The following is a 13046-nucleotide window of genomic DNA, read 5'->3' as shown; positions in this document are numbered from 1 at the left end:
GGGACCCAGGACTGACCCTTGGGGCACTCCACAGGTCAGGGTCATGTGGTCTGAGACACAGCTACCTCAACAAAGTACTTCCTGTCTTCCAGATAGGACCTTAACCAGTTTAGGGCAGTGCCAGTGAGTAAACAGGAAGAGTGAATGAGGCTCTTCCCACCTCCGCTTTGCCCTGATGGTGTATTCTTCTGTATGACGTGCAGGTCAACTGTAACCTGATCTGTGGTCCTGAGTACAGCCCAGAGACCAAGCGCTCCATGGCTCTGATCAATGAGAAGGAGACGTCCTTTGAGCTGGTGGAGGCTCTGCTGCGCTACATCGAGACTCTGAAAGTGTCCGGAGCGGTGCTGGTGTTCCTACCTGGATGGAACCTGATCTTTGCCCTACAGCGCCACCTGGAGATGCACCCACACTTTGGTAACACTCACTCAGAATCAGAATAAGGTTTATTGCCATTTGTCAATGAACAAAATTCACAAACATAGGAACTTGTCCTGGTGCAACACAAACAACAAAACATTGAACAATGAATACAAAACAGCTCCAGATATATAAAAAATAGGTAAGTAAAGTAAAATAAGGTTAGAAATAAGCATGATATGTTCATAAATAGAATATAAAGTTGTGTAGTGCAATAGAAGTGAACAGTGCAGTGCTTGAAGGTGTTTAGTTTAGGAAGTGTTCATGAGTCTAACAGCAGAGGAAAGAAACTGTTCTTCTGACGAGAGGTTCTGGTCCGGATGGACCTGAGGGGAGTGGCCTCCTGCCTGAGGGGAGTGGCCTCCTGCCTGAGGGGAGTGGCCTCCTGCCTGAGGGGAGTGGCCTCCTGCCTGAGGGGAGCGGCCTCCTGCCTGAGGGGAGTGGCCTCCTGCCTGAGGGGAGTGGCCTCCTGCCTGAGGGGAGTGGCCTCCTGCCTGAGGGGAGTGGCCTCCTGCCTGAGGGGAGCGGCCTCCTGCCTGAGGGGAGTGGCCTCCTGCCTGAGGGGAGTGGCCTCCTGCCTGAGGGGAGTGGCCTCCTGCCTGAGGGGAGTGGCCTCCTGTCTGAGGGGAGTGGCTTCCCCTTCCCGAGGGGAGCGGCCTCCTGCCTGAGGGGAGCGGCCTCCTGCCTGAGGGGAGTGGCCTCCTGCCTGAGGGGAGTGGCCTCCTGCCTGAGGGGAGCGGCCTCCTGCCTGAGGGGAGTGGCCTCCTGCCTGAGGGGAGTGGCCTCCTGCCTGAGGGGAGCGGCCTCCTGCCTGAGGGGAGTGGCTCAAATAGTCCATGTCCAGGGTGAGAAGGGTGATCAGAGCTGCTTGTCGCAGAGATGGAAGTGTAACACGGGGGTTTATAGTACAAACCTAAAAGTTTGTATTAGTTTAGGCCGGTTCAGGTTTGACTCAAGGGGAAAAAGACACGGTTCTTAATAACATTTTCCACAACAGAAAGTAGAGCTCTTTGGTTAATGTATTAAATAAATGCTACAGTAATATTTACAATGTATTTACAATGTGCACAATCAATGTCAAGAGTCCTCTGCACTTGTGCTTACGATAGAAATCCAACTGTCCTGGGAGAGTGAGGAGAGTGAGGAGAGTGAGGAGAGTGAGGAGAGTGAGGAGAGTGTGAGGAGAGAGTGAGGAGAGAGTGAGGAGAGTGAGGAGAGTGAGGAGCGAGTGAGGAGAGAGTGAGGAGAGTGAGGAGAGTGAGGAGAGTGAGGAGAGTGAGGAGAGTGAGGAGAGAGTGAGGAGAGAGTGAGGAGAGTGGGGAGAGTGAGAGGAGAGTGTGAGGAGAGTGAGGAGTGAGGAGCGAGTGAGGAGCGAGTGAGGAGCGAGTGAGGAGCGAGTGAGGAGCGAGTGAGGAGAGAGTGAGGAGAGTGAGGAGAGTGAGGAGAGTGAGGAGAGTGAGGAGAGAGTGAGGAGAGTGAGGAGAGTGAGGAGAGAGTGAGGAGAGTGAGGAGAGTGAGGAGAGAGTGAGGAGAGTGAGAGGAGAGTGTGAGGAGAGTGAGGAGTGAGGAGCGAGTGAGGAGCGAGTGAGGAGCGAGTGAGGAGCGAGTGAGGAGAGTGAGGAGAGTGAGGAGAGTGAGGAGAGAGTGAGGAGAGTGAGGAGAGTGTGAGGAGAGTGAGGAGCGAGTGAGGAGAGAGTGAGGAGAGTGAGGAGAGTGAGGAGAGTGAGGAGAGTGAGGAGAGTGAGGAGAGTGGGGAGAGTGAGAGGAGAGTGTGAGGAGAGTGAGGAGTGAGGAGCGAGTGAGGAGCGAGTGAGGAGCGAGTGAGGAGAGAGTGAGGAGAGTGAGGAGAGTGAGGAGAGAGTGAGGAGAGAGAGGAGAGAGTGAGGAGAGAGTGAGGAGAGTGAGGAGAGTGAGGAGAGAGTGAGGAGAGAGTGAGGAGAGTGAGAGGAGAGTGAGGAGCGAGTGAGGAGCGAGTGAGGAGAGTGAGGAGAGTGAGGAGAGTGAGGAGAGTGAGGAGAGTGAGGAGCGAGTGAGGAGAGTGTGAGGAGAGTGAGGAGCGAGTGAGGAGCGAGTGAGGAGAGAGTGAGGAGAGTGAGGAGAGTGAGGAGAGTGAGGAGAGGGTGAGGAGAGTGAGGAGAGTGAGAGGAGAGTGTGAGGAGAGTGAGGAGCGAGTGAGGAGCGAGTGAGGAGCGAGTGAGGAGAGTGAGGAGAGTGAGGAGAGTGAGGAGAGTGAGTGGGGAGAGAGTGGGGAGAGAGGGAGGTAAGTTGAGTGAGTGGGGAGAGTACCAGAAATCATGCAAATCATGTGTGTTAGCATTGGCGGCGGCTACCACCGGTTAGCATTAGGCAAAACACTCACCTAGTTCCTTCCAAAATGCTCGCACACAGCCACAAGTGAATAATACAGTGGAGGCTTCTGCACGTTGAGGGACAACAGGCTTAGTTCCAGTTCATAACACCATGAAACGAGGGGTTCACGGAGTTAGTTTTACCTGCAGCTGTTCTCATTCTGACTTTCCCACACATCTACCCGAAGCTGTGCAGCTGTTGTAATTATATCTATGCTTCTGCATGAGAGGCTCACGCACGTGTGGCGAGATTGGCGGCTACCATGGTAACGGGGGAAATACAGGAAATGCAGCAAACTAATTTAAAGGGGAACGCACATTATCAGCTGGGTTACACAAGTCCGCGGCCGATCACCTTCTCAGCAGAGGGCGCTGTAGTCTCTGTTTGTCCCTGGCTGTGGCTCCAGTGTACCACACGGTGATGGAGGAGGTGATGGAGGAGGTGATGGAGGAGGATAGAACTGCACCATCATCTCCGCTGGCAGCTTGTCTTTCCTCAGCTGCTGCAGGAAGTACATCCTCTGTTGGACCTTCTTGATGAGGAGCTGATGGTGGCTCCTCCCACTTGAGGTCCCGGTGATGGTGGCTCCTCCCACTTGAGGTCCTGGTGATGGTGGAGCAGAGGAGGTGGAGGAGTCCACAGTGGAGATGGGGGAGTCTGTGATGGTGAGGGGGGGGGGCTGTGACTTTCCTGAAGTCCACGATCATCTCCTCTGACTTCTGGACGTTGAACTCCAGGTTGTTACCGCTGCACCAGCCGCTCCACCTCCTGTAACAGACTCATCCCCGTCTGAGATGAGCCCCATGAGGGTGGTGTCGTCATGGTGATGAGGGAGGTGTCGTCATGGTGATGAGGGTGGTGTCATCCACAAACTTGATCAGTTTTACAGAGTCGTGGCTGGAGGTGCAGCAGTTTGTCACAGGGAGAAGAGCAGGGGAGAAAGTACACAGCCCTGTGGAGCTCCTGTGCTGATAGTCCCAGTGTCTGAGACATTCTTCCCCAGCTGCACACACTGCCTCTGATCCATCAGGAAGTCAGTGCTCCCCCTGCAGGTGGAGTCAGTGCTCCTCCTGCAGGTGGAGTCAGTGCCCTGCAGGTGGAGTCAGTGCTCCTCCTGCAGGTGGAGTCAGAGCTCCCCCTGCAGGTGGAGTCAGCGCTCCCCCTGCAGGTGGAGTCAGCGCTCCCCCTGCAGGTGGAGTCAGCGCTCCCCCTGCAGGTGGAGTCAGAGCTCCCCCTGCAGGTGGAGTCAGCACTCCAACTGCAGGTGGAGTCGGCGCTCCCCCTGCAGGTGGAGTCGGCGCTCCCCCTGCAGGTGGAGTCAGGCAGGTTGAGCTGGGAGAGCTTGTCCTGGAGCAGAGCAGGAGGTGGTGTTGATGCAGAGCTGAAGTCCACAAACAGGATCCTGGTGTAGGTTCCAGGGGAGTCCAGGTGCTGCAGGTGAAGTGGAGAGCCAGGTTGATGGTGTCGTCCACAGACCTTTTGGTTTTGTAGGTGAACTGCAGGGGGTCCAGCAGGAGGTCCAGCAGGGGGTCCAGCAGGAGGTCCAGCAGGGGGTCCAGCAGGGGGTCCAGCAGGAGGTCCAGCAGGAGGTCCAGCAGGAGGTCCAGCAGGGGGTCCAGCAGGGGGTCCAGCAGGAGGTCCAGCAGGGGGTCCAGCAGGGAGGAGGTGAAGGACTTGAGGTGGGGGAGGACCAGGCGCTCAAATGACTTCATGACTCCAGACGTCAGTGCCACAGGTCTGTAGTCATTAAGTCCAGTGATCCGGGGCTTCTTGGGGGCAGGGACAATGATGGACGACTTGAAGCTGGGACATGGCCAGGAGGTGTTAAAAATGCCAGTGAAGACAGGTGCCAGCTCGCCTGCACAGTGTCTTAAGGTGGGGGGAGGTGGGTGGGACCGGGGTTGGGTTGGCAGAGGTGGCCACAGTGGGGGAGGGGGTCAAATCTGCAGTAGAAGGAATTTAGTTGTCTGGCCAGTTTTCTGTCATCTGCAGAAGGGGGGGGGCTCTGGGCTTGTAGTTTGCGAGAAGCCGGAGCCCACGGCACACAGAGGCGGGGCCACTCCACACAGAGGCGGGGCCACTCCACACAGAGGCGGGGCCACTCCACACAGAGGCGGGGCCACTCCACACAGAGGCGGGGCCACTCCACACAGAGGCGGGGCCACTCCAAACAGAGGCGGGGTTGTTGTTGGAGAACTGCTGCTTCAGACGCGTATTGTACTGGGCTCTAGCTCTCTACACCTCCTCACCTGCTGAACCTGTACTTTGCATCTTTGTAGCGCCCTCTAGCACCGGCCCTGTGCGCTGCCTCCTTCTGCCGCCTCAGTCTGATGACAGAACATGATGTTTTAAAGGATTGTTCTTAACTGTTTGGAGAATGGCCATTGAACTACTGTGTGTTTGTTTTCAGGAAGTAAGAGTTACTGCGTCCTGCCTCTGCATTCACAAGTCCCTCGAGAGGAGCAGCGCAGGGCGTTTGAGCCAGTGCCAGAAAATGTCACCAAGGTCAGATCAGAATCTCATCATCACCAGTGTCGTCTTTGTGCTTATTCTTCATTTTGAATTCATCAGGTGATTCTCTCCACAAATATTGCAGAAACCAGTATTACTATCAATGATGTGGTGTACGTCATTGACTCCTGCAAGTAAGTGTGTATGTGAAGAGGGTCGTGTATGTGAAGAGGGTCGTGTATGTGAAGAGGGTCGTGTATGTGAAGAGGGTCGTGTATGTGAAGAGGGTCGTGTATGTGAAGAGTGTCGTGTATGTGAAGAGAGTTGTGTATGTGAAGAGGGTCGTGTATGTGAAGAGCGTCGTGTATGTGAAGAGAGTCGTGTATGTGAAGAGAGTCGTGTATGTGAAGAGAGTCGTGTGTGTGAAGAGAGTCGTGTGTGTGAAGAGTTGTGTAAGAGCGTCGTGTATGTGAAGAGCGTCGTGTATGTGAAGAGGGTCGTGTATGTGAAGAGGGTCGTGTATGTGAAGAGGGTCGTGTATGTGAAGAGTGTCGTGTATGTGAAGAGAGTTGTGTATGTGAAGAGGGTCGTGTATGTGAAGAGCGTCGTGTATGTGAAGAGAGTCGTGTATGTGAAGAGAGTCGTGTATGTGAAGAGAGTCGTGTATGTGAAGAGAGTCGTGTGTGTGAAGAGAGTCGTGTAAGAGCGTCGTGTATGTGAAGAGCGTCGTGTATGTGAAGAGGGTCGTGTATGTGAAGAGGGTCGTGTATGTGAAGAGGGTCGTGTATGTGAAGAGTGTCGTGTATGTGAAGAGAGTTGTGTATGTGAAGAGGGTCGTGTATGTGAAGAGCGTCGTGTATGTGAAGAGAGTCGTGTATGTGAAGAGAGTCGTGTATGTGAAGAGAGTCGTGTGTGTGAAGAGAGTCGTGTGTGTGAAGAGAGTCGTGTGTGTGAAGAGAGTCGTGTGTGTGAAGAGAGTCGTGTAAGAGCGTCGTGTATGTGAAGAGAGTCGTGTATGTGAAGAGGGTCGTGTATGTGAAGAGGGTCGTGTATGTGAAGAGGGTCGTGTATGTGAAGAGGGTCGTGTATGTGAAGAGAGTCGTGTATGTGAAGAGAGTCGTGTATGTGAAGAGAGTCGTGTATGTGAAGAGAGTCGTGTATGTGAAGAGAGTCGTGTGTGTGAAGAGAGTCGTGTAAGAGCGTCGTGTATGTGAAGAGCGTCGTGTATGTGAAGAGCGTCGTGTATGTGAAGAGAGTCGTGTATGTGAAGAGAGTCGTGTATGTGAAGAGGGTCGTGTATGTGAAGAGGGTCGTGTATGTGAAGAGGGTCGTGTATGTGAAGAGGGTCGTGTATGTGAAGAGGGTCGTGTATGTGAAGAGGGTCGTGTATGTGAAGAGGGTCGTGTATGTGAAGAGTCGTGTATGTGAAGAGAGTCGTGTATGTGAAGAGGGTCGTGTATGTGAAGAGGGTCGTGTATGTGAAGAGGGTCGTGTATGTGAAGAGGGTCGTGTATGTGAAGAGCGTCGTGTATGTGAAGAGCGTCGTGTATGTGAAGAGGGTCGTGTATGTGAAGAGGGTCGTGTATGTGAAGAGGGTCGTGTATGTGAAGAGGGTCGTGTATGTGAAGAGGGTCGTGTATGTGAAGAGAGTCGTGTATGTGAAGAGGGTCGTGTATGAGAAGAGTCGTGTATGTGAAGAGGGTCGTGTATGTGAAGAGGGTCGTGTATGTGAAGAGGGTCGTGTATGTGAAGAGAGTCGTGTATGTGAAGAGGGTCGTGTATGTGAAGAGGGTCGTGTATGTGAAGAGGGTCGTGTATGTGAAGAGGCTCGTGTATGTGAAGAGTGTCGTGTATGTGAAGAGAGTCGTGTATGTGAAGAGTCGTGTATGTGAAGAGGGTCGTGTATGTGAAGAGGGTCGTGTATGTTAAGAGGGTCGTGTAAGAGCGTCGTGTATGTGAAGAAAGTCGTGTATGTGAAGAGAGTCGTGTATGTGAAGAGAGTTGTGTATGTGAAGAGAGTCGTGTATGTGAAGAGAGTCGTGTAAGAGCGTCGTGTATGTGAAGAAAGTTGTGTATGTGTAGAGAGTCGTGTAAGAGCGTCAGGTATGTGAAAAGTGTTGTGTATGTGAAGAGAGTCGTGTATGTGAAGAGAGTCGTGTATGTGAAGAGAGTCGTGTATGTGAAGAGAGTCGTGTATGTGAAGAGGGTCGTGTATGTGAAGAGGGTCGTGTATGTGAAGAGTCGTGTATGTGAAGAGAGTCGTGTATGTGAAGAGTGTCGTGTATGTGAAGAGAGTCGTGTAAGAGCGTCGTGTATGTGAAGAGTCGTGTATGTGAAGAGGGTCGTGTATGTGAAGAGGGTCGTGTATGTGAAGAGGGTCGTGTATGTGAAGAGGGTCGTGTATGTGAAGAGGGTCGTGTATGTGAAGAGGGTCGTGTATGTGAAGAGAGTCGTGTATGTGAAGAGAGTCGTGTAAGAGCGTCGTGTATGTGAAGAGTCGTGTATGTGAAGAGGGTCGTGTATGTGAAGAGGGTCGTGTATGTGAAGAGGGTCGTGTATGTGAAGAGGGTCGTGTATGTGAAGAGGGTCGTGTATGTGAAGAGAGTCGTGTATGTGAAGAGAGTCGTGTATGTGAAGAGGGTCGTGTATGTGAAGAGGCTCGTGTATGTGAAGAGTGTCGTGTATGTGAAGAGGGTCGTGTATGTGAAGAGGGTCGTGTATGTGAAGAGGGTCGTGTATGTGAAGAGAGTCGTGTATGTGAAGAGGGTCGTGTATGTGAAGAGGGTCGTGTATGTGAAGAGGGTCGTGTATGTGAAGAGGTCGTGTATGTGAAGAGCGTCGTGTATGTGAAGAGCGTCGTGTATGTGAAGAGAGTTGTGTATGTGAAGAGGGTCGTGTATGTGAAGAGCGTCGTGTATGTGAAGAGAGTCGTGTATGTGAAGAGAGTCGTGTATGTGAAGAGAGTCGTGTATGTGAAGAGGGTCGTGTATGTGAAGAGGGTCGTGTATGTGAAGAGGGTCGTGTATGTGAAGAGGGTCGTGTATGTGAAGAGGGTCGTGTATGTGAAGAGGGTCGTGTATGTGAAGAGAGTCGTGTATGTGAAGAGGGTCGTGTATGTGAAGAGGGTCGTGTATGTGAAGAGGGTCGTGTATGTGAAGAGCGTCGTGTATGTGAAGAGCGTCGTGTATGTGAAGAGGGTCGTGTATGTGAAGAGGGTCGTGTATGTGAAGAGGGTCGTGTATGTGAAGAGAGTCGTGTATGTGAAGAGGGTCGTGTATGAGAAGAGTCGTGTATGTGAAGAGGGTCGTGTATGTGAAGAGGGTCGTGTATGTGAAGAGGGTCGTGTATGTGAAGAGAGTCGTGTATGTGAAGAGGGTCGTGTATGTGAAGAGGGTCGTGTATGTGAAGAGGGTCGTGTATGTGAAGAGGCTCGTGTATGTGAAGAGTGTCGTGTATGTGAAGAGAGTCGTGTATGTGAAGAGTCGTGTATGTGAAGAGGGTCGTGTATGTGAAGAGGGTCGTGTATGTGAAGAGGGTCGTGTATGTGAAGAGGGTCGTGTAAGAGCGTCGTGTATGTGAAGAAAGTCGTGTATGTGAAGAGAGTCGTGTATGTGAAGAGAGTTGTGTATGTGAAGAGAGTCGTGTATGTGAAGAGAGTCGTGTAAGAGCGTCGTGTATGTGAAGAAAGTTGTGTATGTGTAGAGAGTCGTGTAAGAGCGTCAGGTATGTGAAAAGTGTTGTGTATGTGAAGAGAGTCGTGTATGTGAAGAGAGTCGTGTATGTGAAGAGAGTCGTGTATGTGAAGAGAGTCGTGTATGTGAAGAGGGTCGTGTATGTGAAGAGGGTCGTGTATGTGAAGAGGGTCGTGTATGTGAAGAGGCTCGTGTATGTGAAGAGTGTCGTGTATGTGAAGAGAGTCGTGTATGTGAAGAGTCGTGTATGTGAAGAGGGTCGTGTATGTGAAGAGGGTCGTGTATGTGAAGAGGGTCGTGTATGTGAAGAGGGTCGTGTAAGAGCGTCGTGTATGTGAAGAAAGTCGTGTATGTGAAGAGAGTCGTGTATGTGAAGAGAGTTGTGTATGTGAAGAGAGTCGTGTATGTGAAGAGAGTCGTGTAAGAGCGTCGTGTATGTGAAGAAAGTTGTGTATGTGTAGAGAGTCGTGTAAGAGCGTCAGGTATGTGAAAAGTGTTGTGTATGTGAAGAGAGTCGTGTATGTGAAGAGAGTCGTGTATGTGAAGAGAGTCGTGTATGTGAAGAGAGTCGTGTATGTGAAGAGGGTCGTGTATGTGAAGAGGGTCGTGTATGTGAAGAGGGTCGTGTATGTGAAGAGTCGTGTATGTGAAGAGAGTCGTGTATGTGAAGAGTGTCGTGTATGTGAAGAGAGTCGTGTATGTGAAGAGTGTCGTGTATGTGAAGAGAGTCGTGTATGTGAAGAGTCGTGTATGTGAAGAGGGTCGTGTATGTGAAGAGGGTCGTGTATGTGAAGAGGGTCGTGTATGTGAAGAGGGTCGTGTATGTGAAGAGGGTTGTGTATGTGAAGAGGGTCGTGTATGTGAAGAGGGTCGTTTATGTGAAGAGAGTCGTGTATGTTAAGAGAGTCGTGTATGTGAAGAGAGTCGTGTATGTGAAGAGGGTCGTGTATGTGAAGAGGGTCGTGTATGTGAAGAGGGTCGTGTATGTTAAGAGGGTCGTGTATGTGAAGAGGGTCGTGTATGTGAAGAGAGTCGTGTATGTGAAGAGAGTCGTGTATGTGAAGAGAGTCGTGTAAGAGCGTCGTGTATGTGAAGAGAGTCGTGTATGTGAAGAGGGTCGTGTATGTGAAGAGGGTCGTGTATGTGAAGAGAGTCGTGTATGTGAAGTGTATGTGAAGAGGGTCGTGTATGTGAAGAGGGTCGTGTAAGAGTCGTGTATGTGAAGAGAGTCGTGTATGTGAAGAGAGTCGTGTATGTGAAGAGAGTCGTGTATATGAAGAGAGTCGTGTATGTGAAGAGGGTCGTGTATGTGAAGAGGGTCGTGTATGTGAAGAGGGTCGTGTAAGAGCGTCGTGTATGTGAAGAGAGTCGTGTATGTGAAGTGTATGTGAAGAGGGTCGTGTATGTGAAGAGGGTCGTGTAAGGGAGTCGTGTATGTGAAGAGAGTCGTGTATGTGAAGAGAGTCGTGTATGTGAAGAGTGTTGTGTATGTGAAGAGTCGTGTATGTGAAGAGTCGTGTATGTGAAGAGTCGTGTATGTGAAGAGGGTCGTGTATGTGAAGAGGGTCGTGTATGTGAAGAGGGTCGTGTATGTGAAGAGAGTTGTGTATGTGAAGAGAGTCGTGTATGTGAAGAGGGTCGTGTATGTGAAGAGGGTCGTGTATGTGAAGAGGGTCGTGTATGTGAGGAGGGCCGTGTATGTGAAGAGAGTCGTGTATGTGAAGAGGGTCGTGTATGTGAAGAGAGTCGTGTATGTGAAAAGGGTCGTGTATGTGAAGAGGGTCGTGTATGTGAAGAGGGTCGTGTATGTGAAGAGAGTCGTGTATGTGAAGAGGGTCGTGTATGTGAAGAGGGTCGTGTATGTGAAGAGAGTCGTGTATGTGAAGAGGGTCGTGTATGTGAAGAGGGTCGTGTATGTGAAGAGGGTCTTGTATGTGAAGAATGTCGTGTATGTGAAGAGAGTCGTGTTAGAGCGTCGTGTATGTGAAGAGAGTCGTGTATGTGAAGAGGGTCGTGTATGTGAAGAGGGTTGTGTATGTGAAGAGAGTCGTGTATGTGAAGAGAGTCGTGTATGCGAAGAGAGTCGTGTATGCGAAGAATGTCGTGTATGTGAAGAGAGTCGTGTAAGAGCGTCGTGTATGTGAAGAGAGTCGTGTATGTGAAGAGGGTCGTGTATGTGAAGAGGGTTGTGTATGTGAAGAGAGTCGTGTATGTGAAGAGAGTCGTGTATGTGAAGTGTCGTTTATGTGAAGAGGGTCGTGTATGTGAAGAGAGTCGTGTATGTGAAGAGAGTCGTGTATGTGAAGAGGGTTGTGTATGTGAAGAGTGTTGTGTATGTGAAGAGGGTTGTGTATGTGAAAAGGGTCGTGTATGTGAAGAGGGTCGTGTATGTGAAGAGGGTCGTGTATGTGTAGAGAGTCGTGTATGCGAAGAGAGTCGTGTAAGAGCGTCGTGTATGTGAAGAGTGTCGTGTATGTGAAGAGAGTCGTGTATGTGAAGAGGGTCGTGTATGTGAAGAGAGTCGTGTATGTGAAGAGTCGTGTATGTGAAGTGTCGTTTATGTGAAGAGGGTCGTGTATGTGAAGAGAGTCGTGTATGTGAAGAGAGTCGTGTATGTGAAGAGTGTTGTGTATGTGAAGAGCGTCGTGTATGTGAAGAGGGTCGTTTATGTGAAGAGGGTCGTGTATGTGAAGAGGGTCGTGTATGTGAAGAGGGTCGTGTATGTGAAGAGAGTCGTGTATGTGAAGAGAGTCGTGTATGTGAAGAGAGTCGTGTATGTGAAGAGAGTCGTGTAAGAGCGTCGTGTATGTGAAGAGGGTCGTGTATGTGAAGAGGGTCGTGTATGTGAAGAGGGTCGTGTATGTGAAGAGTGTCGTGTATGTGAAGAGAGTCGTGTAAGAGCGTTGTGTATGTGAAGAGTCGTGTATGTGAAGAGAGTCGTATATGTGAAGAGAGTCGTGTATGTGAAGAGCGTCGTGTATGTGAAGAGCGTCGTGTATGTGAAGAGAGTCGTGTATGTGAAGAGGGTCGTGTATGTGAAGAGGGTCGTGTATGTGAAGAGAGTCGTGTATGTGAAGAGAGTCGTGTATGTGAAGAATGTCGTGTATGTGAAGAGAGTCGTGTATGTCAAGAGTCGTGTATGTCAAGAGTCGTGTATGTGAAGAGAGTCGTCTAAGAGCGTTGTGTATGTGAAGAGTCGTGTATGTGAAGAGTCGTGTATGAGAAGAGAGTCGTGTATGTGAAGAGAGTCGTGTATGTGAAGAGAGTCATGTAAGAGTGTCGTGTATGTGAAAAGCGTTGTGTATGTGAAGAGTTTTGTGTATGTCAAGAGTCGTGTAAGAGCGTCGTGTGTGTGAAGAGCGTCGTGTATGTAAAGAGAGTCGTGTAAGTGTCGTGTATGTGAAGAGTCGTGTATGTGAAGAGTCGCGTATGTGAAGAGTCGTGTATGTGAAGAGAGTCGCGTATGTGAAGTCGTGTATGTGAAGAGTCGTGTATGTGAAGATAGTCGTGTATGTGAAGATAGTCGTGTATGTGAAGAGTGTCGTGTATGTGAAGAGTCGTGTATGTGAAGAGAGTTGTGTATGTGAAGAGAGTCGTGTATGTGAAGATAGTCGTGTATGTGAAGATAGTCGTGTATGTGAAGAGTGTCGTGTATGTGAAGAGTCGTGTATGTGAAGAGAGTTGTGTATGTGAAGAGAGTCGTGTATGTGAAGAGGGTCGTGTATGTGAAGAGAGTCGTGTATGTGAAGAGGGTCGTGTATGTGAAGAGGGTCGTGTATGTGAAGAGGGTCTTGTATGTGAAGAGGGTCTTGTATGTGAAGAGGGTCGTGTGTGTGAAGAGCGTCGTGTATGTGAAGAGTGTCGTGTATGTGAAGAGAGCCGTGTATGTGAAGAGAGCCGTGTATGTGAAGAGAGCCGTGTATGTGAAGAGTCGTGTATGTGAAGAGAGTCGTGTATGTGAAGAGAGTCGTGTATGTGAAGAGAGTCGTGTATGTGAAGAGAGTCGTGTAAGAGTGTCGTGTGTGTGAAGAGCGTCGTGTATGTGAAGAGAGTCGTGTATGTGAAGAGGGTCGTGTATGTGAAGAGTCGTGTATGTGAAGAGAGTCGTGTATGTGAAGAGAGTCGTGTAAGAGT

At 50.4% G+C, this 13046-nt stretch overlaps 1 protein-coding gene across 1 annotated transcript in view; it reads left to right on the top strand.

Moving 5' to 3' along the window:
• dhx9 (DEAH (Asp-Glu-Ala-His) box helicase 9) overlaps positions 1-13046 on the top strand; it is a 90028-nt gene that overhangs the window by 22523 nt on the left and 54459 nt on the right. The window contains exons 16-18 of the mRNA XM_072440521.1: positions 204-417; positions 5180-5274; positions 5341-5414. Coding sequence (XP_072296622.1) covers positions 204-417; positions 5180-5274; positions 5341-5414 — 383 coding nt within the window. The remainder of the gene's footprint in view (positions 1-203; positions 418-5179; positions 5275-5340; positions 5415-13046) is intronic.

Source organism: Eucyclogobius newberryi, unplaced genomic scaffold (genome assembly GCF_026437365.1).
Source record: "Eucyclogobius newberryi isolate DKJ021-1_F unplaced genomic scaffold, fEucNew1.0.hap1 SCAF_12, whole genome shotgun sequence".
In the NCBI taxonomy this organism is placed as follows: Eukaryota; Metazoa; Chordata; class Actinopteri; order Gobiiformes; family Gobiidae; genus Eucyclogobius; species Eucyclogobius newberryi.
Note: the sequence above shows the minus strand (reverse complement) of the source record. Positions and strands in the feature narration are given on the sequence as shown.